This window comes from Vollenhovia emeryi, unplaced genomic scaffold, assembly GCF_000949405.1.
Source record: "Vollenhovia emeryi isolate VEMERY1.0 unplaced genomic scaffold, V.emery_V1.0 DF939187.1, whole genome shotgun sequence".
NCBI classification, from domain to species: domain Eukaryota; kingdom Metazoa; phylum Arthropoda; class Insecta; order Hymenoptera; family Formicidae; genus Vollenhovia; species Vollenhovia emeryi.
In genome coordinates this window covers 189,378-206,895 of record NW_011967179.1, presented here as the reverse complement: position 1 = coordinate 206,895, position 17,518 = coordinate 189,378, and the positions used below count along the sequence as shown (strand labels likewise).

Genomic DNA, 17,518 nt, shown 5'->3' with positions numbered 1-17,518 from the left:
AATGAAAACTGCACGGCTGGGTAAAATGAACAAACTTGTTAGGTTCGTTCTTTATAGCTGGGCTTCTAAACCTTCCGCGTTTCCTCCCTTTCTTTTCATTTCGTCGTTATTTCTTGAATAAAAAATGCACGTTTTCAGACGCCAGGGGGAAAGAGAAAGCTCGAGGAACCCCGAGTGCAGAAAGCGTATGCAAAACGAACGGGTCCAACGAAGTTTAGTGCCAGCGGATTGGGGGCGAGGAGCGGTGACGGGATCGATGTCACTCCCGTCAGTTGACGTCAGGGCGAGTTGTGTTATGTATACATATATGTTCCGCCGCGCGTTCGTCGCACGGTAAGCATCGCCATGTGGAGCAGGGGCCGCGGGCGAGCGACGTCAGGGTAGACGCTCGACCTCCTCTTGGTTGCCGCCGATGTCGATGTATGTATCGAGCTAGCAGTCTCAACGATGGGCTCATGCTGCTCGACGAGTTCACGTGATTCGCAAGCGACGACGTTCGTAGCTGGGTGAGGTCCTCCGCCGTCCGGTCGTCGTCGCGCGGGCAAACCAAGGGCGAGCCATGAACAAGAGCCACGCGAACAAGAGGCTGAACCAGCTGCCGAGCTGGCTGTGGACCAACTCGACCACCCTGCCGCCGGTCTACAAGATGGTGTGGGAGGCGGTGCGGGAGGATCGGGTCAGGTCGAACGGCGTGCAGGCCGAGCTGCTGGTCGACACCAATAAGGTGTTCCCGTTGCTGCTCACCAGCCAGCTGCCCACGGAGGTGCTCGGCCACATATGGAGCCTGGCCAACCAGAAGTACGCCGGCCAACTGACCGAGCAGGAGCTGTACATCGTGCTGGCCCTCGTGGCGGCCGCACAGACATCCTACACCTTCAACAGTCTCGATATACTGCACCTACTCCCCTTCCCGCCAACGCCCTACCTGAACATAGACTGCCTGATGAATCTGCAGCCTGCGAACGTCCCGAAGCTCCCGCACCACGAGGAGCCCGGCAACAACGTGGGTGCGGAAGGAAAGTACATGCCCGACGCGAAGGGAAGAACGAAAGTTAGGAGCCAAGTAAACGCAGTGCCTGACGCAAGTGTATCCTTCTCTGGCGGCGCGCCCGGAAAAGCGTCTTGCTTCGACGGCAGAGTTCAGGCGCCCGGCGCGGCCGGGAGTAATGTCAATAATCTGTTCAAGGACGCGAGGCTGCAGAATTGCCGTGTCCAAGCTGAACACGCTCCGTCTGCATCGTCCTACGACGAGTCCTGTGACGAATTCACCGAGTTTCAAAGCGCCCCGGTCCCCAGTGTCGCCGCCGTGCCGATCTGGGACAGTAAGCTGGGCTCCGCGATCGGCAGCAGACTCGCCAATCACAATCTCGGGGTGAAGAAGACCGCCGACAGGGCCAAGAGGTCCGCCGTCGGCGCGAGAGCCGTGCAACTCCGCACGTCCGCCCCCGCGAGTTTGCCGTATCACAGTAAGGAGCAGCCCGTGATGGAATCCACGTCCGACCTGTTTCCCAAGTGCGGGCTAAAGAGCCAGTCCAAGACCGTGATACTCAAGGACACTGTGATCAGAAGCAACGACGCGCCTAAGGATTGCGGCGACAGTTTTAACGGCCCGGCCGAGCCCGTCGGCGGCGACAAAGAGGTATTACCTAAAGTGGAGCTGCCAAAGGTAAATAACTAGCCGCGGGCTCGTCTGTTGCGTAGCGAGTATGCTTATTTCGTGTCGTGTAAGTTTTCTCAATATGTCGATATAATTTTCGCTCATGTGTACCACGTTTATCTGTAGGCCGTTACGGTAGAAATGTCTGATTCTGTTCAACAAGATTTAATGAGCTTGCAACAAGTCGAGGACAAGTACAGCGCGTTGCGCGAGCTAGTTGAAGGAGCGCCCGTCGCGGGCGACGCGAGCTTAGATTTGACACCGAACAATCAGTCGGCTGACGAATTCGGGGAGTTTATGTCGGCGGAGCAACCGCCCGCCGAGCCCACGATATCGGACGCCTTGGATATCGAAAGCTTTGGCAACCTCTTTGCGGATTTTGAGTTTAAAGCGCACGCTAATGCCGACAGCCAGAACTTAGCAGATCTGAACTTTGTATCTGAGGTGTCCGAGTCGTTTAACAATCTAAAACTCGACGACGGAATTGAGACGCAATTGGTAGAAACAGGTTAGTGCCCCGACACTGTGCGCTACACTTTTTATTTTCGCTTATGGTCCCACTTCGCTTCAATCTAGCAGTACATATTATTCTTAGGAAAGAATGCTCAGAAAGAAGATGCTATCTCGATAAATAGTATAGAGTTGATTAGCGGTCCATCCGAAGCACTGCCACGCTCTGGATCTGTGCCTAGCTTAGATCTTAAATCATTTTTGCCTTCTAACGTAGAGGACGATCAAGTGATAGAAGCTCCACAGCAGGTACACGTGCGATCGAATTATCAGAAGGTCGAGACGAGGCGAATATATCCGGCCCGAACGCGGGTGTCATCGTGCGCTTCTCTGTTGCAGACCGTGTACTGGGAATGGAAGCAATATATGGAAAGTTGCGTTTTGCTGCTGCAAGTTGCGGCCAACATATTTACCAATATAACGTCAGAATTAGTTCTGCAGGAAGTTTTAAATTCAGCCCAGGGATATAACTTCCTTTGCCGTAGGTGTTCTTATAGCAATAATAAGACAGTCCTCTATCATGAGATAGGATTCTAATGCGAGATAGCAGGTTTTCAACGTCCAAATTCAATGACAAATCTTTTTTTCGCAACGACTACACTGCGCGATCTACCAATCAATTTTTCACCAAATGGATTCCACTCCAAAGGCTGCAAATTCGTGGCGGAACCGACGGATGATGCCCATTAATTTCGTAGAAACTCCACCATCTCGTATCAGGAGCCTACCTCGTAGTAGGGGACTTAACATTTTACATGAAACTGTACTGTATCGTTTATTCAAGACATATAACAAAACTATAAACATACATATTTTCTCATTAGAATTAGCTGAAGTTGCAGCTGTTTGTAGGCGCGTTAATTTCTCGTACAAAGAGCTGGATATAAACATTATTGGATTCGACGACCTTCTGATGGACATTGATCGGATCTGGGCTGAAATGGAGCCGTTTTACGCAAATATACCAGTAAGCATTGCCTGCACGAGTTATTAATATCTGTACACATATTTATCAATTTTCGACGTAGGAAGATTTCTTATAGTCACCGGTAATGAATAAAAATTGTAACGGGAACTTGTAGTCAACCCAACTGTTGTATTAATTAAATAAAGCAACTAGCCAGTTGGGTTGACTACAAGTTCCCGTTACAATTTTTATCAATTTTATCAATACTTTATGCTTTCGAATTTCGCTCTTATACTTTAACGTACTCTGTATTATCTTTTTGTCTCTGACATGCATATTTATATATATTCATTGCTCCAGAATAGATTTGTATTAATGTATTTCAGATTGTCACAGAACTACCAGCTTGGCCCTTACATCAGGGAGAGTGCGTTTCTTGTGCCCTGTGCTTAACAGTCATCACGAGTGGCCGAGTTGTGTACAACGATAATAATTATCACGTAACATGCGCAAATTTATGGCTCAATTGCGTAAACAATCAATTGCCGGTGATGCGGTACTCTTTACTCTGTCAATCAACCATATGTCCGGGAAGTCATATCTAAATGCTAATCTGCATGTTGCAAGGTTTTCAAATTCAAACTTAAAAATATACTATTCAAATTTTACTAATGCGACGCATAGAAATTCGTACTAAAAGTGACCGTTGAAAGTGCAGCTCTACAATTTCAAATTAATCCGATGAAATCACGCATATGTATGCGTACAAAACAAATTGCAGATTCAAATGTTCGTGTAAGTTCTTTATTAAGCTTATACTTTTCTGAATGAAAACAGTCGTGCGATATTAAATCAGTTAAATTCACCACGCAAAAATAATTGTACATTTAACTTAACTTAAAATTAACAATGATCGTCTCTCGATTGATTTAAATATAACGCGGTATTAGGAGAAATATTTACATCTTACATAGGCATCTCTAATAATTAACGTTGACTCGTGTCGCGCGGCCTATACACTATTCCTCTGCTCTTCATCTCTCTGATAACACCAGCTGGCAATCGTCCCGATACGGATATGGCGTAGACACCCTTACAGAAACGATCTGAGGAAAGTAGAATCTCGAAATTAATATTTGCCATTGGCGACGTAATTAGACTGAGAGAAATTTGTAATTCTGAAAGTCTTTGCGTAGCATTTTGCTTAAACAGATCTTTACGGTATATACGCACATAAGTATGTTCCTAGACGCAAATATATACTGGCATTTGTAAGAATAATATATATGTATAAATGTATTATACGTTCAAAAATGAAAATCTCAGAAATAAATATATTTATTAAAATATCTAAGTACGTATTATTATCAGGCTTGGGAAAGTTACTTTATAAAAGTACCTAGTTACAGTCACAGTTTTTTCGCTAAAAATGTAGTTACAATTACAAGTTACCAATTCTGAAAAGTACCGCATTACAGGTACAGTTACTCGAAAAGTAACGAATCGTTACTGTGCAGTTACTTTCTTTGCAATGAAAATAAAAATATCAAATCTGCATGTGAATTGTAAAGTGTCGACAAAGGCGTTTATGCGCAAACGCAGGGCCCAATGCGGCCTGTGGTGGTTTAAAAAATATATAAAGTAACTATTAAATTAGTTACTAAATGGAGAGAAAGTAACGAAGTTAAGTTAGAGTTACAAAATAAAAGTAACTGTAACTTTGTTACAAGTAACGAGTTACTTCCCAACCCTGATTATTATATATTTAATTTACAAACAAGTTATTTTGCACATATTTATATTAGTAACTTATTCTTTTTTACTGATTTACTATACGACTTTGAAAAGTAAAAAAATAGATTCTTTAGATAAAATAGAAGAGGGACTTCAATTATTCGAGTAATATTAATATGCTTACTTATTCTTTGCCACTTGCATACCCAGCTGTCTTCTGGACTCATTACAGCGATCATTCTAGAAAGTAAAACGTACGCAGATAAGAAATATATATAGCACAAGATCTGTTTTTAAAATCTTTTTGTAATATCATTACTTGTTAAAACGAAGTATTGTTAATGTTAGTAATTATCAGAATTGCTATTAAAATTAGATAAAAGTACAAAGTTAGATTTAACATCGCTAGTTGTTTTTAAAGTATAAAACATGCCCTCAATAATTTTTGCTCGTATAAAAAAAAGATAAACTAATGCTAATTATTCACCCAACTGCAATATGTTCTATAGAAAAAAACGAGGGGAAAACCACAGACCAAAATGTTGTACACCAATGCCCACTAATGCCCAGTGGGCATTACTTCATCTTATTCATCTTTGTAATATCCCAGTAAGGCCTAATGCCCAGTAATGTCCAGTAATGCCGCAAATCTGTACACCACAATGCCCTCAGCGACTTTCCCCTCGGAAAAAAATATCACTCTTAGAAAATCGTGTAACTGTTGCTGCGTATTACCCGTCGAAGTTCGAACTCGTACAGTCAAAAACATTATCCTTATTATTCTTCATACGTAGAAAATCGTCACAGTTGTCACATCCATCGAGCTCGAATTGGTCGAAAGTCTGCGGAGTAAAGTGGTGATTTCAATCGTTCCAAAGATAACGAACAACTCCGATGAACGTTTTTCTCAGAATTCATATGCGAACTGGCGCACTTTTCAGAAATACCGAAAGGGTCCACTTCTTTTCTTAGAATTCTCCATTCATGCGAATATTCTGAGATACAAATGCTTGAAATTATAGACTGAGAAATTTCAGAATAGTTCAGAATTTAGCTTCACAAAAATAACAGGTTTCCTAACCCGATCAGTCAACTTGAACGCTTGATATCTCGCCTCGCGGGACAGAGCGGCGATTTAGCCCGAGGAAAGAGCTGTTTCTCGTTGAGAAACGCGTCGAACGAGTCTATGTACATGAATATCGGAGGCGAGGACCCCGAACTGCACAATTTACCGGAACGAAAATTCCGAAAGCTACATCGAAATTATGTAAAATCCTGAGAAAAACTTCCACCAGGGACGGCAGGTCCACGGCAATTACAGCCTGGACACCCGTAAGATTGATTATTACCATTATTACGAGTATATCGTTGCAATATTGTAACAGAAGCAGGGAACACGAACCTTAACCAAAGAGCACACCAGACACGCTCTTAATCCGCGTAGATCTTTCGGTACGGTCTCCATTGACATCACAATTATTGCGTAGGTTAGATCGAACAATCTCTGTACTTGCGACAAGGGGGAAAATCAATTTAAACTATTTCAACAAGTCCGGAATCTCCGTGACACGCAACGGCGCGCGAGTCTGGGACGCGAACGGCGAGTTAAGTTTGTTAGGTTAGAGGGGACGCAGTCGAGAGCGCATGCGCGGACGAAAATCCCCATCGCGTCTCGGGAGCAGCGCGCGCGATGTATCTCGTGACGTCGTGACGTCGAGTCAGGTTGGTATTCGCGCGGTCTTGTGATCGAACAGCTGAAGGAGTCAGGAGACGGGTCGAACCAGTCGAACGCATTTCCGTGCGAGATTGTTTTCAATAAATCAACGTGAGATCTCGACGGCAATCATGGTGGACCGTGCAAATATCAAGCAGATGATACCGGCGCTTCCGGACGAGAAGATCGGTAATTGCGCTCGCTCGGCGAGGCGGAGACTCGTCCGTCTGACAGTGCCCCTCCCAGCCTTGCGATCTGTGTTTATTGCTCGTTTAACAAATTGCATGTACGCCGGCACGTGATAAAGCTCGTTTCACCGTCTCTCGTACCTTGCGCCTAGCTACTCAGACGCCGACCCGCGTGATTTCTTGCAGATATGCTGGCGGCCACGAGCGTGCTCCAGCAGCAGGCTGCCGACATTAGGAGTCAGCGAGTTAATTGGCAGTCGTATTTGCAGTAAGTAATCGCGGACAGACGTCGTAGAGAGCGTCAAGGCTGGTTTCTGCGAGGCCGTGGCTGTTAATTTATCCCGGAATAAAAGTCGTTCAGTCGCCGTTAAAAAAGCGGGGAGAACAGTTGACTGTAATTTGTTGAGGGCGACGGTTTAAGGCCTTGCACGAGCCAGCCGTGCAGGCGTCGCGTCCGACAAGTCGAGGTTTGAAAGGCCTGGGGTGTACCTTGGCTGCGACTTGGCGCGGGGACGCGGGGCTGTGAGGGATATCCTAGCGTTGGGCGTTTCCAGATCGCAAATGATATCGAAGGAGGACTACGACTTCATAGCTGCCTTCGACTCCAACGACGCTAAGATAAGGGAGAATAAGTTGAAGGAGAATCCGCACCAGGCGGCGAAAACCTTTCTCAATTTGCTCGGCCACGTTTCCAAGGATCAGACCATCCAATATATTCTCACAATGATCGACGATATGCTACAAGTAGGACTATATTTTTTTCTCTCTCTCGTTTAATAGATTAAATAGAAGCCGTTATTTATGTACATTGCTTTGTCAATTTTGAATAAAAAAAAAGTTTATTAATGGAGGTCGACCTGATATTTACAGGAGGATCGCAGTCGCGTGGAAATTTTCCGCGAGCACTCGACGCGGAAACGAGAGTCCGTCTGGGGGCCATTCCTCAATCTGTTAAACAGACAGGACGGCTTTATCATGAACATGACGTCACGTATTATAGCCAAGTTGGCTTGCTGGAGTCACGATCTCATGGAAAAAACTGATCTGCAGTTTTATTTAACGTGGCTCAAGGATCAGCTGAAACTTAGCGTGAGTTTCGCGGATTGTCGATTCGCGCATGTTGCAGGAAGTCGAAACAGCTGTGATAAGATGACATAATAAGATGGATCACTTATTTTCAGAGTACTAGTAGTTTAATAACCACTTTAATCAGATATATATTTTATACTCGCAGCATTTAAGTATCGATATGTCTTAAAACCGTACTAATGCAGATCATTCGACTATTGGAATCTATTTGTTTCATAAGTTTTTTCTATGTTTGCGGTCTAACATTTTTTTAATTAGTTTAATTTTTTAATTAATTTGTACCTTGGAAACAATGTGTACTTATCTCACAATCAAATAATCCGTGTTTAACAGCTACCTCGTACAGCTACTATTTTGCCTCTTAACACGAAAATTTCTTTAACTGCATGCTGCATGTAATGTGTATTTAATAATTAATTTAGCTTATACTTGGCATTTTTCTTTGAAAACAATCATGCATTCCTTTAAAAATAATCTTATATTTAATGAAAAGAATATGGCACCTTTCTTAAGAGTTTTAACACTTCTTTTACTACATTAATACTGATATAAACACTTTACACTTCATATAATTTAATTAATATACATCGTTTGCTATATTTCTGTTTTATTAAGTATAATACCGGTAATACTTATAACACACTAATCCGATGGATTGTGGCAAACGTCTGTGTGGCATTTGGAAATAATAGAATTTGCAACATTTTGTGGCAAGAGTCTGTGTAGAAAATCGATAGAAATTAAATGTAAAATTAAAAATAAGCATAACTAACCAAATAAAACGTCCTGCGACTGACAACTAGATACTTTGCTTCCCGCGCTCAGGCTTCAAATATGAGAACCTTAAATTACAATAGAACATGTAATAGATAAAAAGACATGAGATGGGGTTTTAGTTCGATGCCCTTCAGGATCACACAGACTTGCATGCGGGACTAGAACAAGATACTGCTGTGGAGCAGGCCAAGGAGGCCAATGACCTGCACGAATTGCTCAACCCGGTTGGTTTTGTAACGACTAATCACAGTAGTATTACTCTAAATGAATTGTAAAGTATATATTTCTTTCTAATTATATTCTGCCAACAAGCGAGCCACTAATAATTCGTCGGGACAGTCAACGGTACCTCGCAAAAGTATTACGAGTCTCTCACGTTTATGACAATTGATTGATAAAGTTTAATCACGGATATGCATGATTTTTGCTTTACAAAAGCCTATTTTATGTGAATGTTACGTTTATAAATGCAAATTCCTGAAAACCTTGAGCCAACTTATAAAATCCACTTTTCTCTCAATATATGCTAAATCTCTCTCTTCCTCTTTCTTTTTTTGAATATTGAATTATTTTACTCTTGCATGTAGTAACATCTTTAAAGCAAACGCTTGTCCTTCAAACTGAGGGGAAGATTCACCTTCTTTAAAATATAGAGCACAATTTAATTATTTTTATTCTCTACTTAGAATAATGAGTACATTCAATCAGTGGCGCGATGTCTACAAATGATGCTTCGTATAGACGAATATCGCTTTGCATTCGTGTCCGTCGATGGAATTTCGACCCTCCTCAGTGTCCTGTCTGGCAGAGTGAATTTCCAAGTGCAATATCAGCTTATTTTCTGTCTGTGGGTACTTACTTTTAATCCTCTCTTGGCGGAAAAGATGAATAAGTGAGTAACGTATCCCTTGCTGATATTTTCCCTAGAGACACTCTACTGGGTAATATTCGATCTAATTGCAATATTGTCTAATTGTATATCACAGATTCAATGTCATACCCATTCTTGCCGATATACTCAGCGACTCAGTTAAAGAAAAAGTAACGCGTATTATACTCGCAGTGTTCAGGGTAAGTCGGAATGTGCGTTACAGAGTAAGAAAATTATACAAGATAATTTCATACGATTTGATACTTGTAGAATTTGATCGAGAAAGTAGAAGACGGACAAGTTTCCAAGGAACATTGCATCGCTATGGTACAATGCAAGGTACTGAAGCAGCTTTCGATATTATGCCAACGAAAATTCGACGACGAGGACATCACCGATGATATCGAGTTCCTCAATGACAAACTGCAAGCATCCGTGCAGGATCTGAGTTCATTCGACGAATATTCGACGGAAGTGAAGTCTGGTCGTCTGGAATGGTCTCCCGTTCACAAGTCGGGCAAATTCTGGCGCGAGAACGCCAGTCGTCTGAACGAGAAGAATTACGAGCTCTTGCGGATTCTGGTCCATCTGTTAGAGACTAGTAAAGACCCGCTTGTTCTCAGCGTGGCCAGTTTCGACATCGGCGAATATGTGCGCCATTATCCACGTGGCAAGCAGTACGTCGATTTATATACATAAAAAATGCCATATTAAATTCTATTCGCTGCTAAAACTGCAATCTGTTAAAACATCGTTCCACGTATTTCAGTATAATTGAACAGCTTGGCGGAAAACAGCGTGTGATGCAGCTTCTCGGGCACGAGGATCCTAATGTCAGATACGAGGCTCTCCTTGCTGTGCAGAAACTTATGGTACATAATTGGTAAGTTACAGAATTAAAAAAATTGTCATCTTTCGTAGCTTAACGCTTACATGCAGTCAAAACAATTAATAAATGAGAGCGTTTTAAATATTTTCGTATATTTTCTATATTTTTTCAAATGTCTATATGTAAAACTTTCCCAACACTTCTCAATCTGCTTACTTTCTAGGGAGTATCTTGGGAAGCAATTGGAGAAAGAACAGACAGGTGCATCCGGAGCACCCACCAACAAGCCTGGAACGCAAGTGCCAGCGAAAGCTTGAACATTTACGCAACTTGTACAAATATTCTTTCAAGAAGGTTTCGAGAGTATTATATAGTTCGCGTGATATAATTATATCATTCGCTTGTTACAAAATACACATAATTCAAGATAGTTACATTCCCTTCCATTACGTACCATGTAAAAAAAGTAAAGAAGATATATATAATCGAGCCCATTTTCCCTCTGTGCGAGTTAATTTTGTAACATAAACTGTTGGTCCGAATTGTGTATATACAGATGTATTTTACATCGTGAATATGAGATAGTATACAAACGCCGGTGTAATAAACTTCATTGTGTAATAGCTTTATGAATAGAATTTGTTCTCTGGAATGTTAGAAAAGGAAAATAAAATTTATTCTGTTGAAAAAGACAGCATACACGATATACATATACATATCACATATATACATACGTATTACGTACAGGCACATTCTCGCGATTAGTTAAACTCGTCTGAATTTTATTTTAATGTTTATATTACAGGACGCCAGTTGTATTAAAAGAAACCTGAAAATATACGGTATCTCGATCTCGTCTACGGTATCTTCCTCGCCGCACAAACGGCACCTTTTGTCATCGTATCTACTTTTCACTATCAATTCCGGTCCGAGTATTGAGCCGCACTTTATACACGCCAGAGTCTACAAGTAAATAAATATTTATTTTAATCAGATGTATCTGATTGAAGGGTGTCTGGCGTAAAAGTGACCGATCGAAAGACTGAGATAGATTGGGATAAACTGAAAGGAAAAGTTACGTGCCATTTTGTAAAATTCGCAATAGTTATCGAATAATAAACAAAGCGGCCCTCGCTCGCCTCTCGCCTACCGAATCGCACGGAGATACAAACAAGTATCTACATCATTTTGGATGGCTGCCGAGTCATTCAGACACGTGTTTATTCGATAACTATCGTGAATTTTACGAAATATAACTTTTTTTTAGTTTATACAAATCTACTTCTATCTTTTGGTTGGTCACTTTTACATTCAGACACACTGTATAATCCAAACATGTATAAAACAGGCAATGCTCAGTTAGTATTGACATATTAGGGGAAGTCGTATCTTGTAACTTACCGTTATTTTGTCAGAGCAATGAAAGAGACGGTCTTGAAGAAGATACGAGCAACCATGAGAAATCAAAGCGTCTCGTTCCATCTCTCCGAAACGAATGCCACCGCCGCGTCGACGACCTTTAATAGGCTGTCTCGTTAGCATGTCAATCGGTCCGGTACTTCTCACCTAGAAATGAAATACACCTATTTTTAGCCTGTTCTCATTATAATTAAAGAACGCTGGTTTATCAATTATTAAACTATATGTAAAAATATATAGAAGATGGAGACAAATGAAAACTCGTCAAATGCAATTAAGTAACGAATGCAAGAAAGGATCGAATAAAAAGTGAGAGTGAAGAATCTTGGTCTCATTAGATGTTAATGTAGAAATTCACGCAAGTTAGCTACCTGCCACTTATCAGAGACCATGTGTCGCAATCTCTGATAATGCACGACGCCAAAGAAGATGCTGGCGGTCATCTCACATCCATAAATACCCGAATACATTTTCTCCTTTCCATAATAATTGTAACCACCGAGTTCTAATAATTTGCCGAAGTAGTTTATGGCTGTGTTCTCTTCGTCAAACCTAAAGGGCGTGGCGTCGTGAACCAATCCGTGCACAGCCGCTGATTTTCCGGCCATCACTTCGATCATCATAGCTATAATGATGGAAAACAATTGCTTTACTGTACGGCAGTTGACATTAAAATTATATCTGCACTTTCTCTTGTGAGAAAACTAATCTTCGATATTATATATACTTGCACTAACGTCCGTTTCTGCCAGTGCGGATGAATTTTAATCCCGGTTTAAATTACTGTTGACCTTTTTCTAATTTTTAAAACTAGAAAAAGATATAAGGTAAGTTAAACCACGATTAAAGTTAATCCGCATTGGTAGAAACGGGCGTAAGACAGATTTAATTGAAAATCGTTAGTTCATTGTCGTATTATGCACAGTCGAACGAAATAAATGATCCGGTTTACCTATTGTCATACGGCTTGGAAAACCGTGCGGATTGAATATAATATCGGGGACCATCCCGGTCTCCGTGAACGGTAAATCTTCAGTAGGATACAGCCGCGAGAGGATTCCTTTTTGTCCCGCTCTTGACGCAAATTTATCTCCAACTATGGGATTCCTCTGCGAAATTTGGAAAACGAAATGCAAGTTTTAAAGTGACTTATAAATTACATTAATTTTTAGTAAATTAAATTTAAAAAATAAATTATAACTGTACTAACGGGAATACGGAATGTAATGCACGCCCTTCGGGAATCGGAACCGCTCAACGTACCGCACAGCTTTACATTATCGACATAAGCATTTTCCGTACTCTTATACCTTCCAACGACGTACTGAGCACTATCAGCATCATAATAGCTATCAAAATAAGTGAACGTATCGATAAGATTTTGAGAAAAGGTGACCACAATGTGACAGTATTAAAGTTGCAAGAATTACTTACGAGTAGTACGCGTCTCCTTGTTTGATAATAGTACCTGGCATAGGCAAACCGTCAACATCTATCGTTTTCACAAGGTCAGGTTTCTCCGGGTCGCGAGCGAAATAACTCTTTTTATCCTTCAAATCAACAAACTCGGACTTGTAAACCGACCCATGTCCGAAGCCACGTTCGTACGACGACTTGTTGATGACCATTGCGTCTTCCATATCATATCCCTGTACAGCAAATTATCGATATAGTATCGTGAGACAAATTCACAAGGATAAAATCATTGATACTAGAAGCAAAAAGGAATATTAAATAGCAAAGTGGCAGCTCACTGTATATGAGATGACAGCAATTATCGCATTGGTACCCATCGCAAAGCTGTCCATGTCAATGTTGTCATAATGTACCGGTCTGAAGAGTGGTGCGGCGGGCGTTTGCAGCCTGTACATTTTCGTTTGCGACTGCTGTTGCCAATTGTGGCAAGGCGTACCCATTGTCTGTTTACCCATCTGCAAGATCATTAAAAAAATGACTGATATATTTCACTCAGCACCGTGATTGCTATCAATACGTTCGTAGTCCGCAAGATACAAATGCAAGTCGGGACAGCTTTAATTCCGAACTTCATGGATCATTATTTATTGTATATGCCCTGCGAATGGCATTTAATGGCCTGTAGATACGGACAGTGAACGTTGAAACGTGGGAATTCTTTCATATAAGATTTACCTGACACTGATACATGTTTCTTGGACTTTGGTTACAATCTGGCAACGGGATGAGTTTAGCTGTATTGCTGAAAATTGTTGTCGGGCTTACTTCCTGATGCGTTGTCAACTAGCACAAAAATAAAATAAAATGGTTACATTATAGGGAGATTCGAAAAAATAATTTACGCGAACAAAAAAAATTGTATATATCTACCCCTTCATGTGCTTCTTCAGGCGTCACACAGATCTCCATATAAATTTGCTCAAACGTTCCTATAAGTTCAATCTTCTGCGTAGCTAAATTTATCACCGGCCTCATCATTCTGGCCGCGTTAGTAAATAAGAACAAACCCGGATACTGAGCCGGAACATTTTTCTTTGGCACCAGTGCAATCTCCAACGTTGATGGTACCTAAACGTATGAAATATATTGGATAAATCATGCACCGTGTTACAAGTCAAACCAAAAGATGCCGCGTTTACAACTCACTTCTTCACCCTTTATTTTAAGCAGTCTCAGCTTGTAGACTATTCTGTTAATAATTTTGTCTTCAATCAAGCCGATTAATTTTCCATCTAACATCACGTTATATGAATTTTTCCAATCATCCGCGATGGATAACGGGACCATTCCGAGATCTACCAGTACCTCAGGTATCGCAGCTTTCAATTTTGGATCTGGATATTTTGTGACAATGCAATTCATTGTCAAGTGATTGAGCAATCCACATGGAGCACCATCTGGTGTATGAATCGGACAGATGAATCCTACGAATAGATCACCATAATTACAAATTAATATATTACAAAAATCTTTAAGAGAAAAGTCCCCTATTATAAGATAAGCTCCTAATATGAGATAGCGGAGTTTTTTTCTAAATTAATAGGCACCGTCTATTGGTTTCCTCGTAAATCTATTGTCCTTGGAGTGAAATCTGTTTAGTGAAACATCCATTGTTAGATTGTGCAATAGTTGCGAAATTTGTTATTGAATTTGGATGTTGAAAACCTGCTATCTCATATCGGAAGCCTACCTCATAATAGAGGACTTTCCTCTAATACTTAGTGTACAACGGAAAATTATCACTCATATCGTGCATGATCAACATGCATTTTCTAAAATCTTCGTGTATCTATCGTTGTAGAAATTACGGCAAAATTTTTTTAAGTACCCCACGCATCAGGCAACAATTGACGAGCCTCGGTAGTCCTCATATTTTGGAAGAACGCGCCTCTGTGTATCGAACGAAAATGACTCATGTAACGCATCCTGTTGATATTTTCCACGACAATCGTAAGGCCAGTGTTTTGCATGAGTCCCAAACCAGTAGACGATCTTAAATTTCCGGTCGATAAAAAGTACTCCATTTGTAAGTCGATTCTGCTTTGAAATTTGGTGACGTTCAACATTTCCTCTAAATAAGTAAATTTAAAAAAAATTAGCCATCTATATGTCCAGCTTGGTTTTTTTTTCATAACACCAATATGTATAAATGAAATACCTACGCATATTCAAATTGTATCTATTACCGGCGCTCTTGGCACGTTTGAGAATATAAAGTTTGACTCCTGCGAGCCATGAGGACAGTTTTTCTTTGAGAACCTGCTGATACAGGTATCCGCCTAGTAAACACTCCTGCATCATCACGGCATCCGCGCCCTCAACGGCGCACTTATTATTCGCGAGGGAGAACAGTTTCTTGGTCATGAATACAAGCAAATGGAACTTCTCGATAGGCTCGTCAAGATGAATAGCGACGCAATTTCTATGCGATAAAAGTTAATAAAATTTATGATTACGCGGGAAACCGCAATGTAACACAAATGAAGAAAATCACCAAACTCACTTGAGGATAAAGTCACAGACGTCTATATCAGTCGCGTCTGCAGGCAATTCAGAGAATTTCACTCTAAATATCTCTCCTATGTACGCTTTACACTGCTCGTGCCAGTGTAGACCTTCCTCGTGCAGGGCACGTAACATATTCGTGATACTATTATTGTAGTAAAGATCGTCTTCGCATCCAGCGACTAGTGCCTTGAAAATATACAAATCGGTCATGTCTACCAGACATTTTAACATCAGTATTAGTGGCACATAGTACGTAGTTTTCCTGTACGTAAATGCTAACTTTACGGAACCATCGTTCACGTAGTGCAGCACATTATTCTGCAAACAAACACATAGTTATGAATACCAACGTGCGAGAATGGCAAGAAAGAGAGCGAGAAATAATGCGTGCAAAAGAATCTATTCAGATACCTACAATGGTAAAGTTATCCTCCCGAACACTTCTCAAAAGAATACCAAACTCGCTGAATTGTTCACCGCGACCCTTCCAAGTCGGCCTCTTGACAGCGATGGGATAGTTTCGCCTCGTCATGATCAACATCCGTACGAGCCGCTCCAAGCCTTTGATTATGAAGTATCCGCCCCATTCGTCTTCATGCTCGCCGTGAGCGACCAATTCTTTAGGGCTCATTTTGTTCAAGTGGCACCGATTGGACTAAAAAATGTCACAAGGGGAACTGCGATTTAACCGTGAGTCAAAATATCCATTCGAAATGAAACTGCGGAGCAGTGAGAGCGGCTCAACAGTTGAGAGGGAAATCGTATCTGGGCCTCACCTTGACCATGATCGGAATTTCTCCCAAGTCCCTCTCGAGAGGTTCCTGGTCCTTGCCATTGATAGACCACCTGAGTCTGACCGTTATCTTACCCCTGTAAGTGGTGCCTCTCTGCCGACACTCCATCGGATATACTTTGAACGTTTTCACACCAATTGTACTAGAAGGTACAGTGGGCTTATGGATATGTACGTTGTCCAGCCAGAGTACTATCTTGTCGTCATTGGGAAGAGTTAAATACACTGGCGTGCTGTCCTTTAAACTTTGAAAAAGGCCATCGTCCAGCATATAATTAAAGGAATCGATGTGAGGCGCGCCTAGAGACTGCAACAGCTGAAACAAATAGAACTGTCTAAGTTTTATCAAGGCATTTTTTCCTACAATTGCAAGAAGAATTTAATCGTGTCACTTTGTATTGACTTGATCGTCTATTCTATAAGTTAGACGTACATTTTTTACATCCCTTCTATCTTTATGTGCTTGTACCTTTTACTTAGATGTTAAATGTAAATAAATACTTTGTTACAATCACTGTAGGAATAATGTACCGGCAAAATATTATCAATCTAACCTCGTTCTGCTTGTCGGGCGGTACGCCGAAATTGGGCGACGTGTTCGTCAATTTAGGCTCAAACATGGTTAAGAGATTTGTTACAACTGCAGACCACGGTTGCTCCTACAAATACTTCGCATTTATGTAGTTATAAACGTGAGCGTTCCAAGACTTCGGTTTGCAGTAGAAAACACGCGCGAACATCGCCACGTGCCGTCTTGCGATCTACGTCAGTGTTGCCAAGTTGATAGAAGAAAATACGACATTTCCAGTACCTTACTAGCGTGTAATCGAACACGTGATTGGCCTAGGGTTTACATTGGCCGCGTTCAGCAGACACAACTGTTGAGTGAGCGATCAGTATGATTGGTTAATACTTTTAGATCCAGCCAATCACGTTAAGAAATCATTGAGCGCTCACTCAACAGTTGTGTCTGCTGAACGCGGCCATTAGCCACATTCAGCAGGCACAACTGTTGAGCGAGCCCTGGTAAAAGTTCCGTTAGAAAC

At 41.4% G+C, this 17,518-nt stretch overlaps 4 protein-coding genes across 6 annotated transcripts; 2 read left to right on the top strand and 2 right to left on the bottom strand.

Annotated features, from left to right (window-relative positions):
- Positions 1–145: 145 nt before the first annotated feature.
- Positions 146–3,771, top strand: LOC105562469 (synergin gamma-like). Its single transcript, XM_012013332.1, has 6 exons — positions 146–1,666; positions 1,784–2,165; positions 2,253–2,416; positions 2,507–2,648; positions 2,992–3,134; positions 3,461–3,771. Exons 1-6 carry the CDS (start codon positions 560–562, stop codon positions 3,677–3,679), a joined length of 2,157 nt encoding a protein of 718 aa, XP_011868722.1. The 5' UTR covers positions 146–559; the 3' UTR covers positions 3,680–3,771.
- Positions 3,772–3,861: 90 nt separating this feature from the next.
- On the bottom strand, positions 3,862–6,430 carry LOC105562470 (transcription elongation factor SPT4). 2 transcript variants are annotated; one of them, XM_012013334.1, is made up of 4 exons: positions 6,211–6,430; positions 5,544–5,650; positions 4,993–5,048; positions 3,862–4,180 (listed from the first exon to the last, which is right to left on the bottom strand). In XM_012013334.1, the coding sequence occupies exons 1-4, from the start codon at positions 6,277–6,279 to the stop codon at positions 4,062–4,064; spliced, it is 351 nt and encodes a 116-aa protein (XP_011868724.1). In that variant the 5' UTR covers positions 6,280–6,430; the 3' UTR covers positions 3,862–4,061. The 2 variants fall into 2 exon arrangements, with proteins under 2 accessions (XP_011868724.1, XP_011868725.1); XM_012013335.1 differs by having other exon boundaries at positions 6,158–6,234.
- A 95-nt stretch (positions 6,431–6,525) lies between these two features.
- Positions 6,526–10,966, top strand: LOC105562466 (V-type proton ATPase subunit H). 2 transcript variants are annotated; one of them, XM_012013329.1, is made up of 10 exons: positions 6,526–6,711; positions 6,897–6,978; positions 7,265–7,454; positions 7,581–7,799; positions 8,696–8,800; positions 9,263–9,468; positions 9,563–9,647; positions 9,718–10,124; positions 10,217–10,330; positions 10,500–10,966. In XM_012013329.1, exons 1-10 carry the CDS (start codon positions 6,654–6,656, stop codon positions 10,591–10,593), a joined length of 1,560 nt encoding a protein of 519 aa, XP_011868719.1. In that variant the 5' UTR covers positions 6,526–6,653; the 3' UTR covers positions 10,594–10,966. The 2 variants fall into 2 exon arrangements, with proteins under 2 accessions (XP_011868719.1, XP_011868720.1); XM_012013330.1 differs by lacking the exon at positions 8,696–8,800 and having other exon boundaries at positions 6,527–6,711.
- Positions 10,681–17,304, bottom strand: LOC105562468 (DNA-directed RNA polymerase I subunit RPA2). Its single transcript, XM_012013331.1, has 16 exons — positions 17,027–17,304; positions 16,456–16,788; positions 16,095–16,334; positions 15,675–15,997; positions 15,334–15,593; positions 15,000–15,242; positions 14,318–14,595; positions 14,042–14,239; positions 13,847–13,954; positions 13,450–13,626; positions 13,130–13,344; positions 12,906–13,044; positions 12,648–12,804; positions 12,067–12,320; positions 11,678–11,842; positions 10,681–11,239 (listed from the first exon to the last, which is right to left on the bottom strand). Exons 1-16 carry the CDS (start codon positions 17,090–17,092, stop codon positions 11,042–11,044), a joined length of 3,354 nt encoding a protein of 1,117 aa, XP_011868721.1. The 5' UTR covers positions 17,093–17,304; the 3' UTR covers positions 10,681–11,041.
- Positions 17,305–17,518: the final 214 nt, after the last annotated feature.